This window comes from Pelmatolapia mariae, linkage group LG3_W, assembly GCF_036321145.2.
Source record: "Pelmatolapia mariae isolate MD_Pm_ZW linkage group LG3_W, Pm_UMD_F_2, whole genome shotgun sequence".
NCBI lineage: Eukaryota > Metazoa > Chordata > Actinopteri > Cichliformes > Cichlidae > Pelmatolapia > Pelmatolapia mariae.
The window spans coordinates 85,890,519-85,906,884 of NC_086229.1; the positions used below are offsets into that span (position 1 = coordinate 85,890,519).

A 16,366-nucleotide genomic window follows, 5' to 3' on the forward strand; every position below is an offset into this window, starting at 1 on the left:
CTGGGTGGTTTGAAATGAACAGTAACAGTCGCTTGTAAATGTATTTATTATCTTTTTATGTGATTTAGTTTTGAACCAAAGCCTGAATTTGTGTAATTGCCAAAAATACTCATCCCAAACTACTCATCTCACCATATGAGTTCATCATATTTTTAATGAGCCACTAAAGCTTTCTTTCACACATGTTACACAAGGTTGAGGAGGTGGGAGGAGGGAAGGAGAGGAGCGGCTCGGTGCACGCACCACGCGCTGCTCACTCCTTCAGATGAAGGGAGTGAACTGCGATAAGTATAACGCATTTAATACAGTACCGGTTGTTACTTATTATTTCAAAATAAACGTGCGCTACGGGCGAAAAAACTCAGTTTAACAGTAAAACTCATTTTTTCCCCCAAGTAAGAAAGCACGTATAAATATTCCCCGTGTTTTTTCACACTTCCATGAATAATGATTCTTCATGGGTAATGTTGATCTTCCATGTTCACAATAATCGACTTTACAGAGAAAGCTGTTAAATTGAGAAGTGAAATTTCCTGACTACAGATATTCTAGGGGGCTGCTGGATATCACTTTTAGAGGATCCTAGAATAAACATTTCCCCATTCCGGAGACTCGGCGGTTTCAAATTCACCATCAACATAAAGCACATTGTGAACTGATATGACAGCAAGATTTTCAGTAAAGCTTATTGTCATATGAGTTCAGCTCGTTTGTTTTACTTTGCCATGTGTATACTAAAATAAAACAGTTTTAATTTCAAAACAATAATCATTTACACTTCTAATTAAGTATTCAACAAATATCTCATGCACTGCGGTGGGGGGGGGGGGGGGAGCTGATAAGGACACAACTGGGTTCAGCAGGCTGTTCTCAAACAATTTTCACACTTTTAAGTGCAAAAACAAACAAATACAAAAAAATATATACAAAAAATCCCCCCCACCACCAACAGAAATTGTCTATATTTAATTATCGAAATATCTTTGGAACCTTTTCCACCCGCTGGAGAAGCTACACACAACTACAGCAAACTTCTCTTGTGGTTTTTGCAACCATACGCATGAAGTCAAAAGACATTATTCAGCGCTTTTATTGTGAAACCGATACCCGGAAGTGACGCGTTGTCGTATAAGCGCGGCTTTTCATTGGTCCATCTCTGCAGGAGGAGTGAGAAGCGACAGATAGTCAAAGCAGCCGACAACATTTGGACATTGTTTAAGTTTGTGAGGACTTCTCGGTGACAGTTTGGAACTTTTTCTTCTTCTAATATCACCATGATACTGTTACCTGCGCGCGAGCGTCGCGATAAACACGGTTTAAGGGCTGTGGAGCGGAAGTGAGAGAAGAGAGAAGTTGTTGAGGCGGTGAAAGAAGAAAAAAAAGGTGATTTTCTTCTGTCAAGTTCAAGTCCAGTTTCATCTTTGTGGAGGACGGCGGGCTTTAGCGTTTTGGGGGGGCATGGACACCCACGTTAAGGAGGGACAGCTTTATGTGCAACACCAAAAGTTTGGAAAGGTAAGACCCAGGAATAGAAAAGAAAAGAAAAAACGCTGTTTTTATTGATAAAATGTTGCCTCCACAGAAATAAAGGAAGTGCGTGTAGCCACAGCCAGTGTTATATTACAGGCAAATGAAACGAAGTGGTGGTGCTTTAATAAGAGCCTGTAATAAACAAGCCATAACTTCTCTCTCTTATCTCAGCAGATAATATTCCATGTAATCTATTCAGGGTCACTAAAAATAATGAGAGATCTGTGCAACCACACAAACTCCACTCTATACTCAGCCAGTTTTGTGGATAGCTGCTGCTCATTATTGAGAAGCAAATAAAGCCTGTTAGGGGAAGAAAGAGGCACTAAAACTGCTCGTGACAGCACTATGTTGTCATATTTTGATTTTTAAAAAATCACAACTAAGTGATGTTAACTTTGTACTTCCACCAGACAGAGGGGTTTTTTGTACCTCGTGGCAAGTAAACAGAGCACTGGTGCAATTACAGGCCAGTGGCTTCAAAGATAATGCTACTGTACCTGCAGAAGGAGGAAGTCAGTGGCTGTGCCTTCAGTGATCTGGCCTTTTTTTTGGTGTGGTGGTTTAGAGTAAAGGTGATGTGCATCAGTGTGCATGCAAATTCATATCTGGGCTAAATGCAAGAACACATGAAACTAAAGTGAACTCAAGCTCCCCAAGTACTGTCAGGAAGGGAAGTTTGGTTTTGTGTGTGTGTGTGCGTGTTAGTGACAAGCTTTACGTGACTTTCCACAACAACTCATGATAAAAATGTGTTAAATCATTAAAGTAGAGTCGGAAACCAAATCTATTTTCTACAAAGATGGCAGTCTTTACTTTCACTTCAGCTCAGCTGTCTGTACTTGCTGTTTACACCATTTAAACTCGCTGTCAGCATGCAGACTTTGTGTCATCTCGCAGCCACACACAACCAGCACAGCTACCTGTGTGTGTTTGTGTGCATGCTGGTGTCAGCGCTCGGCCTCAGAGCACCACTGCATAGGAGCTGGGTTACTCTTTAAGATTTGTAAGAGGGTCTTTGTCTCTCCGTCTCTCTGTGGTCATATGACATGGACCAACAAAACATTCTGGCTCCATTTCCTGCCCTGGAATCAACACTTCACAATTCATATTCATACGCCCAAAACATAGTTTCAATGCCTTTTATAGGGTGTTTTCAATAGAGCGTGATCAGACCTAAATCTTTCCATTTTCGAAAGTGAGGCGTTGTCTTTTACTGTGTCGAGGACCGAAGACCAGAAGTACCCTGAAGGGTATAAAGAATGTATCAAAATTGAGCAGAATAGAACAGGAAGCAAAATGCTGGCTGATCTGAAAGTGTTGAAACTAGTGCGAGGTTTGGTGGGTGAATTATGCAATCGTTCGAGCTGTCAGTGGACAGGGTAGGACGTTCCCACGTGTATGGTCGGAAAATGTGACTTAAGAGTGAAGTGGCAGCGTCCAACCCAAGTTTCTGTTTCACTCTGTTCTTCTTGTCGAACATGAAGTAGACAGTAGACCGCATTTTATATTTAGCTATTTTCTAATCAGCTGTTTATTTCACTGATTAAATTAACTTGTTAATGTTTTTGTCCCATATGGTAAATACCTGCTAGAGATAAAGGATTGAAACAAACAAAAAAACAATTTTGTTTGAAGCTGAAAGATGCTGATAGCTCCTATTATCATCTGAGGGGTTTTTTCTGTCAACTTCAGAAAAAAACGTCTTCACAGAGGACAGCTGCTTCCACAGGCTGGCTCCTTGTGATGGGTAAAATTTAATTAGAGAAAACTCTGCAGATCTGGCCCACTGTGGGCACTTTTATTTGACTAGTGTTGTAGATGCTGTGATGGCACTCGGGTGGCCCTGCGCCCCATTTGCTGATCTGGTTGAAACAAAATAGGTCACACGATGATTTTTGTTTGGTATTCATTCATTTTATCATCAGTGCCAAGTCTTTACCAGAAGTAGCCCACATCCGCAAGCTAACCAGAATGCGCATCATCCTTCTGTAACTTACCCACAAGACAAATATTTCTACTTTTCCTTTGATGCCTCTCTGTGTTACAGCGGTATTCATAGGAGCAATAATATGACATATTGCTCCGTTTTAACCAATCAGAAGCACATTTGAGCAATGCAGAGGTGTAAAACAGGGCAAATATTTGGAGTGATGCACCTGGCACCTTTATGTACACTGTAAATATGGTTTATTGGAAAACCATGTTTGAGATAAATATTTGGATTTATAAATCTTGGACCTGCAGATTGCAGTCCACTTTCATGCTGGAGCTGCACAAAGCTTTGAGTTTAAAGAGTGCAGGTGTGGGCATGACGGTGCAGCTCTAAAGCCAGGAGCTAGCTGCCACTTGAACAGACGGGGTGTGTCAGAATGAAGTGGAATTACGTGCCCGGAGGCCGCTACATTTATCCAACAGTGATTCATGTCTGAAGGTCCTCGCAGTGGATTAATGGGTTTGTGTGTCAGATTGTCTGTATTTGCAGGTAGCACCTCAGTAGCTACATCACATTTCTCGGAAAAGAAACAACAAATCATTTGTAGTTTGTGGAAGTAGCATAGAGGAAAGTGTGCAGTTTTCCTTGAATAGTCTGCAAGAATAGTACAAAGGATCATGCTGGCAGTATTGAAAATCCCCATCTATGCATTAGATTTGATATTTTCCCCTCTTTGCATAATGATTTACTTTCATGTCCTCCTGTTTTTACAAATACCTGATATGTTTGGACCGAACTCTGTAACTGTGAGTATTTTAAAGTGTTAGTTCTGTAAATTTTAGAGAAATTTACAAAACATTTACTGCACTTTACACTGGAAGACAGTGGGAGCAATTTCTTTGCGTACATTATAATGTTGGGGTGGGGTCATTGTGCTTATCATTTACTGTTCTTATCAAGTCCTCGTTCCCATTCAATATCTACAGGCACAACAGTTCTTCAGTGAGTTTGGTTCATATCTTGGCATAAAAAACCCCAAACTAAAATCTTTTGTCACTCTCCCGATCGCTCGGTTAGAACACAGAGAAAAACTCAACGTCATTATACTGATTTATTTCCGGTGCACTTTTCCCCCTTTGCCGCCTTTAGTCAACAGGTTATCATGCTTCAGTAAGCATTAATACTTCTATACAGGTATCGTGATACAGCACAGTGACGTTTTCAGAATTGTTACCACCCCTAAAAATACAAATACTTGAAAACAGAACTACCCTTTTTCTGTTGACTAAAACTACCATAAAAATGAACTTTGTCATAGACTACGATATTACAGTAAAGCTTTTTAATTTTGTAATAAAAGTAAGCTAAACAGTTTACCGTATGAACATTTAGGCACGCACAAATGTGGCACACATTTGGCCCGTTCAAGCTAGCGTTTACTAAGAGTCTAACATTCTGACTCTGCGCATCAGAAATTCGGTACTCTTGCGGCTGGAAATGATTTATCATATTTGACAGACTTCCTCCGAGACGTAGATTTCAGAAAGGCTTCACATTTTGCAGAATTTGTCATTTGTTAATGTAAAGCCCATGCTGCACGCACTCGCTGAAACAGATAAAGAAAACTGAACATTCAGCGTCTTAATAAGGACCTCATTCACATGTTTGCACACGCTGGTGATGGTTGAGCTGTCATGAAAACTGGTCAGGAGCAACTTGAGTAACATGTCATCGCTGACGCGAAGGATTGAACCACAGACCAAAAAATCCAATGTTTCCAGCTTTCCAGGAAATACTTGTTGGTTTAAAGTGAATATATTTGAGAGTTGTTGTTTTATCTGGTAGTTAGTGCTAAGATAATGATGAGTTAACTGGTGACCAGAAATTTATTAATAATAAGTCCTTTTTTATGCAGCAATTCCAACAAATCCACTGGTTCCAGGATCTTTAGATTTCCTGTTTGATCTTTTTAACCTCTTGTAATGTTTTTTAATATTTCTTGACATTTACAGACCAAATGATGATCATGAAAATTCTCTGAGGATTAATCGATAATCAGGGTGCCTGTTAACTATTGGATCTGCTGGTTGATTTGGCTAAACTTAGACCTCAACTTCCACATTTTGCGACGACGTCATTGTTGAAAACCGTGTTGGCACTAAGAGCGACCTCTTACCTGTGTTACCTGATTTCACAGACATTACTATCGCCCTTTAAATCTCCACTCCACACATAGCTGTTTTTCCATGTGTGCACAATGGTACCAGCCTCACCATGTAGTAGCGCAAATATAATTTGTGTCAAATCAGCAGATCGTTTGGGAGCGAGTAACGGAAAGCGTAAATGAACTGAACAGGCAGTTATTGCGGTTTGCTCAAATGTTATTGTCTCACATTAGTTTCACTCAAATCTGAGCTCATTGTGATTCACGTTTGGTTTTTGGGTCGAGAGAATCTGCAAACAGTTGAGAAAAGCTTGAGTTTATAGACACCACAGAGGACTGAGGTCAGGGCAGCAGACCTGTGGTCAGAGCAGTTGGCCATCTCCTTTTCTCTTATAAAACTTCTTCCTCATTTGTCTACCTTTTACATAAAGAGACACATAAACAGAGAGCCCTCTGTTTTCCACCAGATTCTGTTTAGTGCATATTACCAACAACACACGGCATGATACAGACAAACTTTTATGCTTAAAGAAACACACACACACACACTGGCCCTGCATGTGCCACTGAGGTCTGTCTGTGGCCAGTAAGAGGATGGTGAAGTGGGTTATTACACTGGTTTATTACAGACAAAGAGCATCACGTGTTCATGCAGCGACAGACTGGTTAAATGTATATCTACCTGCCTGAAAGCATCTGTCTGTATGCAAACACTTATTGTAATGACAGTTGGAAGGACAAGCAAATGAAACCCAAAGTTATGAAATGCTTACTGGAAACACAGTGGAATCTGTGGCATATAAACAAAATTCATTTTTTTTCCACCATTATGTTCAGTGCACAGCTACCTGAAGGAAAGAAGAAGAATTATATTATTATTATATTTCCTATACTACCCTAAAGTGGTAGTCAGTCATGAAAATGCTGAAAAAAGGGGAAATCTTTTCAGTGAATGTAAAGGGGAATGATACCTTGCGAGTTTAGTGCGTCTTATTGATACACGTTTTTAGATAAGGCCCATGACATGCAGATAAGTATGGGCCATGTGCTTCTCTTCGATTCTTCCAGCTCTTGCAAACAGACAGGACATCACTGAGGAAGTTTCGCTCCTTCGCTCAAATACATCTCTTTTGCATAATTTCCACTCTGTGTAATAGTGGCTGATAACGGCCGGTTGCCTTATATGGAGCAGCTGTTTCACAGACAGACATAATACACACGCACACACAGTCGCACACCCGCACATGCTTTAAAGTCTCACATCCTTTTCATGTATACCACTGAATTACATCACATTGTAAGAAGGGCTGATCGCGGTCTGTGTGCGTGCATTCGCTTGTAGGGTCCACGGCAAACAGTTGGACATTCTCACACAGACCCACACACACAAGCGAACACATATATACACTGACACAGACCAGGATTCAGATGAAGGAAGCAAAGAGAATCCTGAGTAATGACAATCCCACAGATTTCCTGTCTGTTTTGGCAGTTCATTTTAAAGGCTGCAGTGTGTGTCTGTGTGTGTGCGTGAAGGAATTTGGTAAAGCTGTCTTATTTAATGCGGGGACTTCTTTTATGGCTGCATTTGACAGGGATATTAAGACATTTATTATGAACACATTTACCTCAAGGCCTTCAGAGGTTATCCAGCTCAGCTTTAACAGGAAACCTCAGAAAGACCAACTAAGGACCCTGTAGGTTGTAGATATACACAAACCCTGTTGCTATAGCTGTATCTGAAGCATCATGCAAATATCATAATTCCACCTTTACATACTGAGTCACATGTTGATTATTTTCATGCATTGGATGATAATGAAAAAGCTGTTAGGGCTTATTCAGTACGGCACACCGATGGTTGACAGTAAATATGGGCAGAGCATTTACTGAGGTACAGTTAGGAAGTACTTCATTTTACTTGAGGTGCTCTATTTTATTTCTTCTTCTTTATCCTATTAGTCCTTTATTTGTCAGTTACAGTTAAGTGTACTTCACCGGTATGTTATATACAAATATTTAGATGCAGCACCTACCGTTTTGAGAGCTTTTACTGGTCCTAACAAGCATTTCCACTACATTTCCTTAAGTATAGCGTCCAAAGACTGTCTGTTACAGTCTAATCAATGAATCCCAAAGAATCCACAAGCTGGAGTTGGCAAATTTCTTAGCTGACATGCAAATGATAGCTGTAATATGAACATTTTTAAGTATTTCATGATTCACATCAATCTGACTGCTGGGCTAGTCTGCTGGCCTGTACTCTATAGAGTCAAAATTATAACAATATAATAAAATAACAATATTTCAATGGAATTTACTAAAATGTTTCTGACGATAAAGAAAAATAATATTTAACAGTGTTTTATTGATGTTCCCAGCTTGCAGGCAGCAAAATCAAATGAAGGACGGCATCCAGCTTGTCTGAGCTGCTGTCTAACTAATTCAAAGCGTGAATCTATTGTAACAAGGTAACAGAAGCTTCAGTGTTAGGGAGCAACAGTAGTGACACAACAGAAGTCAAATGTAAAATAAAAGTATCTTGGGTCGAGTTTTTTAACCTGCTGATTAAAGTCTTCCTTTTCCTCACTGTGACCACATCAGGAATTTCCATCCATCGTTTGCTTTTCCTGTCGTATAGAGTGCAGCTAGCAAGCGCTCCAGCGATGCTCAGTTGAGTTAATTACTTTGGCCTACACATCAGCTGGCTCTATATCTCCTCCTTGCATGCCTCTGTAGCCTGTTTGTGCTTGATGGTGACTTTTTGCCTCAATTTGTTGTTTCCGCCTTCAGCTGAAGCAGTTTTCTTGTTGAAGTTAGTTAAAGTAGCTCCTTTATTACCCTTAGTGTCAGACATGTCTGTGCTTGTTTCAGTGTGTGCATGCTACATAAACGTAAACTTATATCATGTAAAACTATACTGGTTTCATTTCAAGACAATATCAAAAGCTACACCAACTGTTTTAGCAGGTTTTGGATAGCTAGGAGATGTCCAAGCCAACACATCCTTTTCTTTGTTTACTAACGCACACAAGTTCAAAATAAAGCTAAATTGTTGTCAGAATAGAGCTGATTACATATTTGGCAAATGGAAACTATGTTTTTCCTACTTGCTGCTTGGTCAAGACACTCAGAATATGAGAAGACTAGAAAGAGAAACAATAAATAATAACTAGCTATAGCGATTTAGCTTTAAAGGTCTTTAACGTGTCAGTAGGAAAAGCAGGTGTAAGTAAAATAGAAGCTGGCTGAATTCCTTTGAATCTCTTTAGCTTCTGCATCCTGTTATAATTCCCGTTGACTCACTCTCACACTTCTATGGAAGACAGCTGAATGGCATGAAGCCACTGTAAATGGTTTTAACCCTTGTGTGTCTCCCAACATGACAAATGAATGTGCTGTGATAAAGTATTTTTGTTAAGCTTTTTTTTTAAAGCTTTAACCCTTTAAATCGATGTCAAAGGTCACACACTGGGCTGTGGCTGCTGTTCCACTCAGCATTCAGGTTCTTTGGGCTTTAATTTTCTGATGTACTAAATAATGTTTTCACTTCTTATCAGTGAAGTAGAACCTTTCCTGCCGTTGTAATATTCATATTTCTCATTTACTTCTGTTCGCTGGATTTTCCCTGCTGGTCGAAGGACTTTAAAAACCCCTGACCTTCCCGTTACAAACTCAGCTGTCTGACTGTCAGGCCTCGCTGAGTGATTGAAGGGGAAAACACATACACGCACTTTTTCAGGAGAAATGTCCACATATGACTAAAGAGTAAAAAGCTTGGAATTATCTAAATAAAATAAGTTTGATTTATCGTGTTATCAGCTTCATGATAAACACCTTTAGTCTACACTGTATTGACTACATGCAGCCGTACATGTCTTCATGTCTATTTTCAGCAGTGAACGCCGGGGCTGTTTTACACCTGCCGAGCTTCTCATTGTTCAGTGTCGGATCGCGTGTCACGTTGTTTGCTGCTGTCCCTGTTTGTGGAGGAAGAGATCATTGTTAGCTGTTGCTTCCTCACCGCTGGCCTCGGGGTAGAAATGATAAACCTGTCGCCAAATTTTGTCCGGGTCATTTTTTTATCCTGGGAGATAAAAGATAAAGCAGGCACATTTCTTTACACAGAAGGCACGTAAACCCAAAACATCCTCAATGAGATATTTATTTAATTTTTATCCTAAAGTGATGTACAGATGCAGTCAGAGCTGGAGTAGTTAGGTTAAAATGAACTAACTGTTAAACCTCAAAAACTCATAGAATTATTTTAATATACTAAATTAATCTATGTGTAAACTCAAGATGAGTAAATGCTTTTAAGATAATTTTTCTGTATGAGCAATGATGACTAATGCTGAGGTCTGCAGCTGCTGCTGATTGAATGTAAAGGAAACAATGGCTTGTGCAACAGATTTGAGTTAAACTGCACTGGAGTCATCACCACATGCCTCCTACATTAAGCCTCAGACAGCAGAGCAGTAGAGTAACAGAACAGCCTGGAAATCTCATTTTGACTCAGAATTTCTGAACCTTAACTTTACTCTTCATCAGTTTTTAATCATTTGTGGACAATTTTGCGTTCCCCTCTACTGCTATCAGATCAAACCACACACAAATGGCTTTTAGCTCGTTCGACAGACATTAACGGGATAATGTAAATCATATCTTTTGTTTCAATTCAAATTCACCTTTTTGCTACCCTTTCAGCCTGTCCACCCACTTAGGCAACTTTCAGATTTAGTTGAAACTCAGCCTACTTGTCTGATCGCTACATGGAAGACAAACTTGTGTTTCTAAAGACTTGTACTGTAAAGTGAACAATATCAGTGAAACTTAAAAAATAAAAACTATGACAGAAATGTTCAGAAGAAAGTAAACATTACACACCCTGTACTTGAAATATGACCTAACCTAAGAATGTGTAACCTCCTCACACGTTTTGCAGAGATGATAATTTGCATTTGGAGTCATGCTTCTGTCCACATGGCAATATTTGTCAAAGTTTCCTGTTACTACTGATTTGGTCTTCACAACTAATGCAAGAAATGCATGGTCAGAGTGTGCAGCAGCCTAATCAGCTCTTTGGCTGACCTGATTTATTAGTGGGTCGGTATTTTAGACTGATATTTCCCAGTCTATCTGTGTCAGCATTTATAACCGTCAGTAAATGAAAATTTAAAAAAGTAAAGAAAAGGCAGGAGAAACACCCTTCAACTATGTTAGTTTTTTGTGACATACTCTATCAGAGGGTACTCTGCAGCTTCCCTCTTTGTCGCTGCAAATAAACAGTCAGGTGAAAGGTGCTAAAACGCTTCTCTCAGTTTTAGCTACAATAATGTTTAATGATTTTTCTCGTTACTTCCACAGAAATGGAAGAAGAACTGGTTCGTCCTCTACCCTGCCAGCCAAAATGGCATCGCCCGCCTCGAGTTCTTCGACGCTCCTGGTGGTGGAGGTGGAGGCGGCGGAGGCTCCGTAGGTGGGTCCAATGAGAAGACCAGGAAGCTGGACAAGAAGATCATTCGCTTGTCTGAGTGCATTTCCATCCTGCCTGCACTGACAGAGAGCTGCCCCAAAGACAACATGGCAGCGTTTTGTGTGGAAACAAACGATAAGACGCACGTGTTTTCAGCAGAAAAGACTGTTGCCAAGGATTGGATGGATACCATGTGTGACATTGCATTTCAGGTATTTTTATAGTTTTTGAAGACTTGTAAACCTGCTAATTAGTGCTAAGTAATATACAAATAAAATACTGGACTTGACTAACCATACAGGTTTTATAGTCAAAAGCTCAGTCAATCCTATAAGCGGCTTTGAAGCCTAGCAGACAGCTAGCAGCTAAAGTCACCTAGCCTGCAACACCTTTTTGTTGCAGGCCTCAAACGTTTCATTTGTCTTAAATGAACTTGGTCATTTTAACATGGGCGCCTATGGGGGACCGACTCACTTTAGTAACCAGCCTCATGTGGACGTTAGAAAGTTGCAGATTTTCACACTTCTCCGCCGGCTTCATTTTTCAGCGCTGTAGGCTGATGCTCGGTTTGCTATAGGAAGCAGAGTTTGCAGTGTGTGACTAATACCAGGGTGGATGTGTGTGTGTTTTTTAAGGCTTCCTGTGTGTGTCTTTGTTTAATGTCTTTATCTCTTGTTGTATCTATAATATGTTTCTTTGCACCTAGCTTCTCTGCTCTCTAGTCTACAAGCCTAAACGTGACGACAAATATTTGCACAAATTTAATGAAAAAGCGGATTTAGTGCAATTCAGTATCGACTGCAATGTGGACTTTTCTTTTTGTTTGTGTGTGAGTCTTCCAAATTTTCCCACATGCCCTTGGAGTGTCTATGTAGGCCGCAGCTTACACCATGTGAGCGCCTACACACATATACACAAACATGAACGTAGCAGATATTTGCAGAAAGGAAGCCAGAGGGAGTTTCCAGGAGGAAGACTGCACACTCAGCCTCTCTAACACTTTACTCTTTTCTCTTCTCACTCTTTTTACTTGGTCCTTCAGAAGCCTCCACGTCTGCTGTGTTTTTATGAAATTCCGTTTTATTTATATAGCTCCAAATCACAACAATAGTCGCCTCAAGGTGCTTTACATTGTTGGGTAAAAACCCTGCAATAACACGTGAAAAACCTGACAGTCAGACAACTCACTATGAGCAAGCAATTGCCGACAATAGGAAGAAAAAACTCCCTTTTAACAGGAAGAAACCCTCGGCAGAACCGGAGCAGGGAGGGGCGGCCATCTGCCGTGACCGGTTGAGGTTGATAAGAGGGAAACGGGACAAAATTCAGAGTGCAACACATAGCTTACATATGTTTATGTGTACATTCTGTGACTATCCTAATTCAGTGTCTGGTTGTCTTTGTGTTTATGTAACCAGCAGGGCGGAAGTGGCAGCAGTACCAGCGGTGCTGTAGACTCTAATGGAGGACCCCAGGACCTGCAGATGGCCGAGAACCTCATCTACTACTCCAGAGAGGAGGGTAAGTCACAAAGCAGTCCCGTCTTTTGGGCTTAGAGGTTAATCTAATCCAGCCAGATATTTTCTAGAAGATTTATGAAAAAAATTGCTCTTATTTTGTTGCAGTGAACGAGTTCTGGGTAACCATTCAACGGACCGAGGCCTCAGAGCGTTGTGGGCTCGCGGGCAACTACTGGCTGAAAGCTGAAAGCGATGTCTTGATCTTGAAGGAGCCAAAGACCAAGAGGCATGTTCTGGTGTGGCCCTACAAGCTGCTGAGGAGATACGGCAGGGACAGGGTGAGTGAAATATGTCTCTGATAGGCAGAAAAACTAGAGCAACAGAGAAATGGCTAAAATCTCCTCACGTCATCAAAACATGTTGATCTCTGACAAACTTGGAAAGGATGTGTGTTGTACTTAGTTTAAACCCGATTTGCACAACTGATTATACGTAGGAAGTGAAAACAATGACAGCGCGTATACATGTGGTTTGAGCCTCAGCGTCACAAATATATTTAGGGTCCGACTGTGGTTGTTTTGTGTCACTTAGATGCTTCAAAGCTCAAGATCAGGACTTAAAATTAGCAGATGACCTTTAAAAGAGGCTGTTTACTTTGTCTACTCATGATGTTTATGTTTAAGTATCGATGCCATCGCTGGTGCAAGGGAAACAGATAATGACTTCCAAATTCTAATTGAGGCAGAAAGTTGAAAGTAAATTTATTATTCAGATCTAATCAGAAAACTTGAAAATGAAGCGAAGTTCACTGGAAAAAGGAAGTGCTGGGACTTGTGCGACTAGCTTCTGTTGCTTCTGTTTCATTTTGAAATTTGTTCAATCCCTTCTGTAACAGACACACTTAACTCTAAATTTTTGATGAAACCCAATTAACCATTTTTTTTTCTTTTTCCAGGTCATGTTTTCATTCGAGGCGGGCCGACGGTGCGACTCAGGCCCTGGCACCTTCACCTTTGAGACCAAACAAGGGAACGAGATCTTCATACTGGTCGACCAGGCGATCCAGTCACAGAAAGCTCTAGCTGAAGAGCGTCGCCTCAGCAGCCCCTTGAACTCTGAATCAGACTGCCCAGCATCGCTTCAACATCTCCGCAATGCCATTTCTGCCGGCATGGCGACGGGAAGCGGCGACAGCAGCAGCTGCAGCAGTCGCGAGGCCGACGGGGATTCGGGCGGGAGCAAACCAGGCTCGGCTGACGGCGTGCTCGGAAAGAGAGACGGAGGAGACGGAGGAAGGGTGCAAGGAGGTGGAACGGGACTTAAAGGGAGGAGTTTACCAGAGCCTCCAGGGATGTTGGGGGTGTTGGGAGGTGCAGGGACACCTCCGCGGTCTCCCAAAGGACATGTGGGCAAAGGTGTGTGCTTAGCTGATGAAAGCACAGGCCTTTATTCTGAACCGGCTGATTCAGTCCGTTTACCTCTGCAAAGCGCTGATTGTCTCTATTCTGACCCGGTGGACAGCATCAAGGGTCAGAACCAAACCAGCAGCCCATCTACAGCCACCGCTCCAGTGCCCACTCCACGCCAACGACCAGTAGGCGACGATTCCGTGGGAGCGGGCGTCCAAGGGGATCACCCGTCAGGCAGTAACCACAGGAAGCACCCAGATCTCTACTCGCATGTGTACGATCAGATCACTATGGATCTGAACGCACTGAGTCTGAACGGGGGAGTCGGGAAAGGACGAGGGGGAGGACGGGCGATGAACAATAGCAGGCGACCCCCAGGAGGTAACGCAGAAGGAGCTCCGTCACCTCCTGCCTCTTCCCAGGAGCACATATATGACGAACCAGAGGGTCGTGCAAAAGGAAGCATACCCGCTAGCTTAGGAATGCTTTTTTATGACAAAGCTCACGCGGAGCCTCACAGCCAGAGGAGACAAGAGGAGACGGTGACCCCATCAGGACAGGAGGGGAAGCAGCCTCAGAGACAATCCCCTCCCCAGTTTGGCCAGGGCCGTGGCACACCACAGCCTCCAACGCCGCGGTTCCCCAAGCCCCTTACCGCTCCCAAGCCAGGCAGGGGTGGTTTCGCTCGTAAGGAGCCGGTTCCTCTGCCCCCTGGAAAACATGGAGGTCCCACCAATAATGTGAACAACAACAACAACATTTGGGGTGGTGGTGGTAGTGGAGACAGGGGGAAAGTGGTATACAGCAGAGTATCAAAATCTAAGGCTCCAGCTACTACTATGTGGTACAGCCAGCACCAACAAGCACGGCTGAGAGCACCCGATATCATTTATGACAACCTGGGAGATATTTGACACGAATCGCTTTTTTCAAAGAGGTAAGATGACGCTGAAAGACAAATTCTTGGTCAGTGCCTGCGGGCTTTTCCAAAGGACTGAGTGCATTTCGCATTTCTTCCGGCGGCAGACTGGAATAATGATTTGAGACAGCGGATTAGCTCACAGCCATGAGAAAACCACAACATGGCTGTATTTTTTGAAACATGCTGTGCAGCTATAGCAGGGCCACCCTGCGCTTGTGTGTGTTCCAGAAAGAGAGAGTGAGTGTTTGCCTGGTCAAACCCATAATTGGCGTACCCAAGCCACAGTGTGGTCAAAGCCAGCCACTTCATTTGAACGAACACACACGCACACATAAAGGAACCGAATGGATGTGCCAACAAGAGTCTCTGCTTACGGGCTTGACTTGAAGACGCTGGGAGAGTGGCTTGGCTCTTCTTTTCTCATCCGCTGTGGCTGCGAAGTGACCGAAGAACATGTTTTTTTGCACTGCTGCTTTCTCCGTTTCTCTGAAATGCATGACGGCGTGACGGACACGAGTCATTGTTTGACAGTGAGACGAGGGACGCGCCAAAAGGAACCAGTCATTTTCTGTTTGTGTTTTCCGGGCTGATATATTCTCTCAAATCTCACCAAAATGGGAAGATGAATTTTTTCAGGCCAGGACACTAATATGAGATGTGGTCGCACTGGAAGAGCCGCTGTTTTAAAAAAAAAAAAAGGAAAAAAAATAGTAGCTGATTTAGTGAAGCCTGAAAAGTGGAACTGTTAAGACTGCTTCAGAATCGATGAAACAATCTCGTGGCCATCAAATCACAACTTTCTGCACAAGTTTAATATTTGTTAAAATCCTGTATATTTCTGTGTTTTCACAAACTAAATATAAAACTAATCAGTCCTCTGCAGCGTAATAAGTATGTGTGTGTATGTGTCCAAAAAAGCTGTGCTGTCTGTAAATATAACTAATAATAAAAGTGGCTCTACAAATTTAAATGATTTCTTCAAAGTCACTTCTTTAAACAAGTTTCTCGATTACCACCCCGCTCTCCTTGTCCTGCCAGGAGCCAATCAGACGCTTAAAAGACTTTTCTGTTCTGGACCAAAACAGGACAGCGAAGCAGTCTGACCTCATCCTCCGCTTCTCTCCTGCTGCCATGCTCTGTTTTTGTTGTTTCTGTTGGTTTCCAGCCACTTAATCACACCATTAAAGCCCAGCCTCGAAAAAAAAAAAAAGTAAGAAAAGCACAAAGACGTCCTTTCTTACTTTCTTCCTTCCTTTCTCCATCTCTGCTTTAATTCTGTTGTCCGGTTGCTCTGGTGACATTTAAAACGGTGGCTGGTTTGTGTCTGACACGCTGTGCATTTTAACTCCTGAGAGATACCGTAAGAGGACGGCGGGCACACGAGATGGGAATGGGAAGATGTGAGGGTTTCTTCTGAGCTGAGGGTGACAAAACAGTCGGAACAAAGAGATTTAAAGACGGAGGGGGAA

General features: G+C 42.1%; 1 protein-coding gene across 2 annotated transcripts; it reads left to right on the forward strand.

Moving 5' to 3' along the window:
- Positions 1-1,180: 1,180 nt before the first annotated feature.
- Positions 1,181-15,848, forward strand: dok1b (docking protein 1b). Of its 2 annotated transcripts, none has more exons than XM_063465414.1 (5): positions 1,181-1,515; positions 10,998-11,318; positions 12,525-12,627; positions 12,732-12,904; positions 13,522-15,848. In XM_063465414.1, the coding sequence occupies exons 1-5, from the start codon at positions 1,459-1,461 to the stop codon at positions 14,887-14,889; spliced, it is 2,022 nt and encodes a 673-aa protein (XP_063321484.1). In that variant the 5' UTR covers positions 1,181-1,458; the 3' UTR covers positions 14,890-15,848. The 2 variants fall into 2 exon arrangements, with proteins under 2 accessions (XP_063321484.1, XP_063321493.1); XM_063465423.1 differs by having other exon boundaries at positions 12,528-12,627.
- Positions 15,849-16,366: the final 518 nt, after the last annotated feature.

Excerpts from the sequence above, each read along its gene's own strand:
- dok1b (XM_063465414.1), top strand. The coding sequence starts at position 1,459 with ATGGACACCCACGTTAAGGAGGGACAGCTTTATGTGCAACACCAAAAG. Across the intron at positions 12,628-12,731 it reads CTACTACTCCAGAGAGGAGG|TGAACGAGTTCTGGGTAACC; the intron begins GTAAGTCACAAA and ends ATTTTGTTGCAG. Across the intron at positions 12,905-13,521 it reads GGAGATACGGCAGGGACAGG|GTCATGTTTTCATTCGAGGC; the intron begins GTGAGTGAAATA and ends TTCTTTTTCCAG.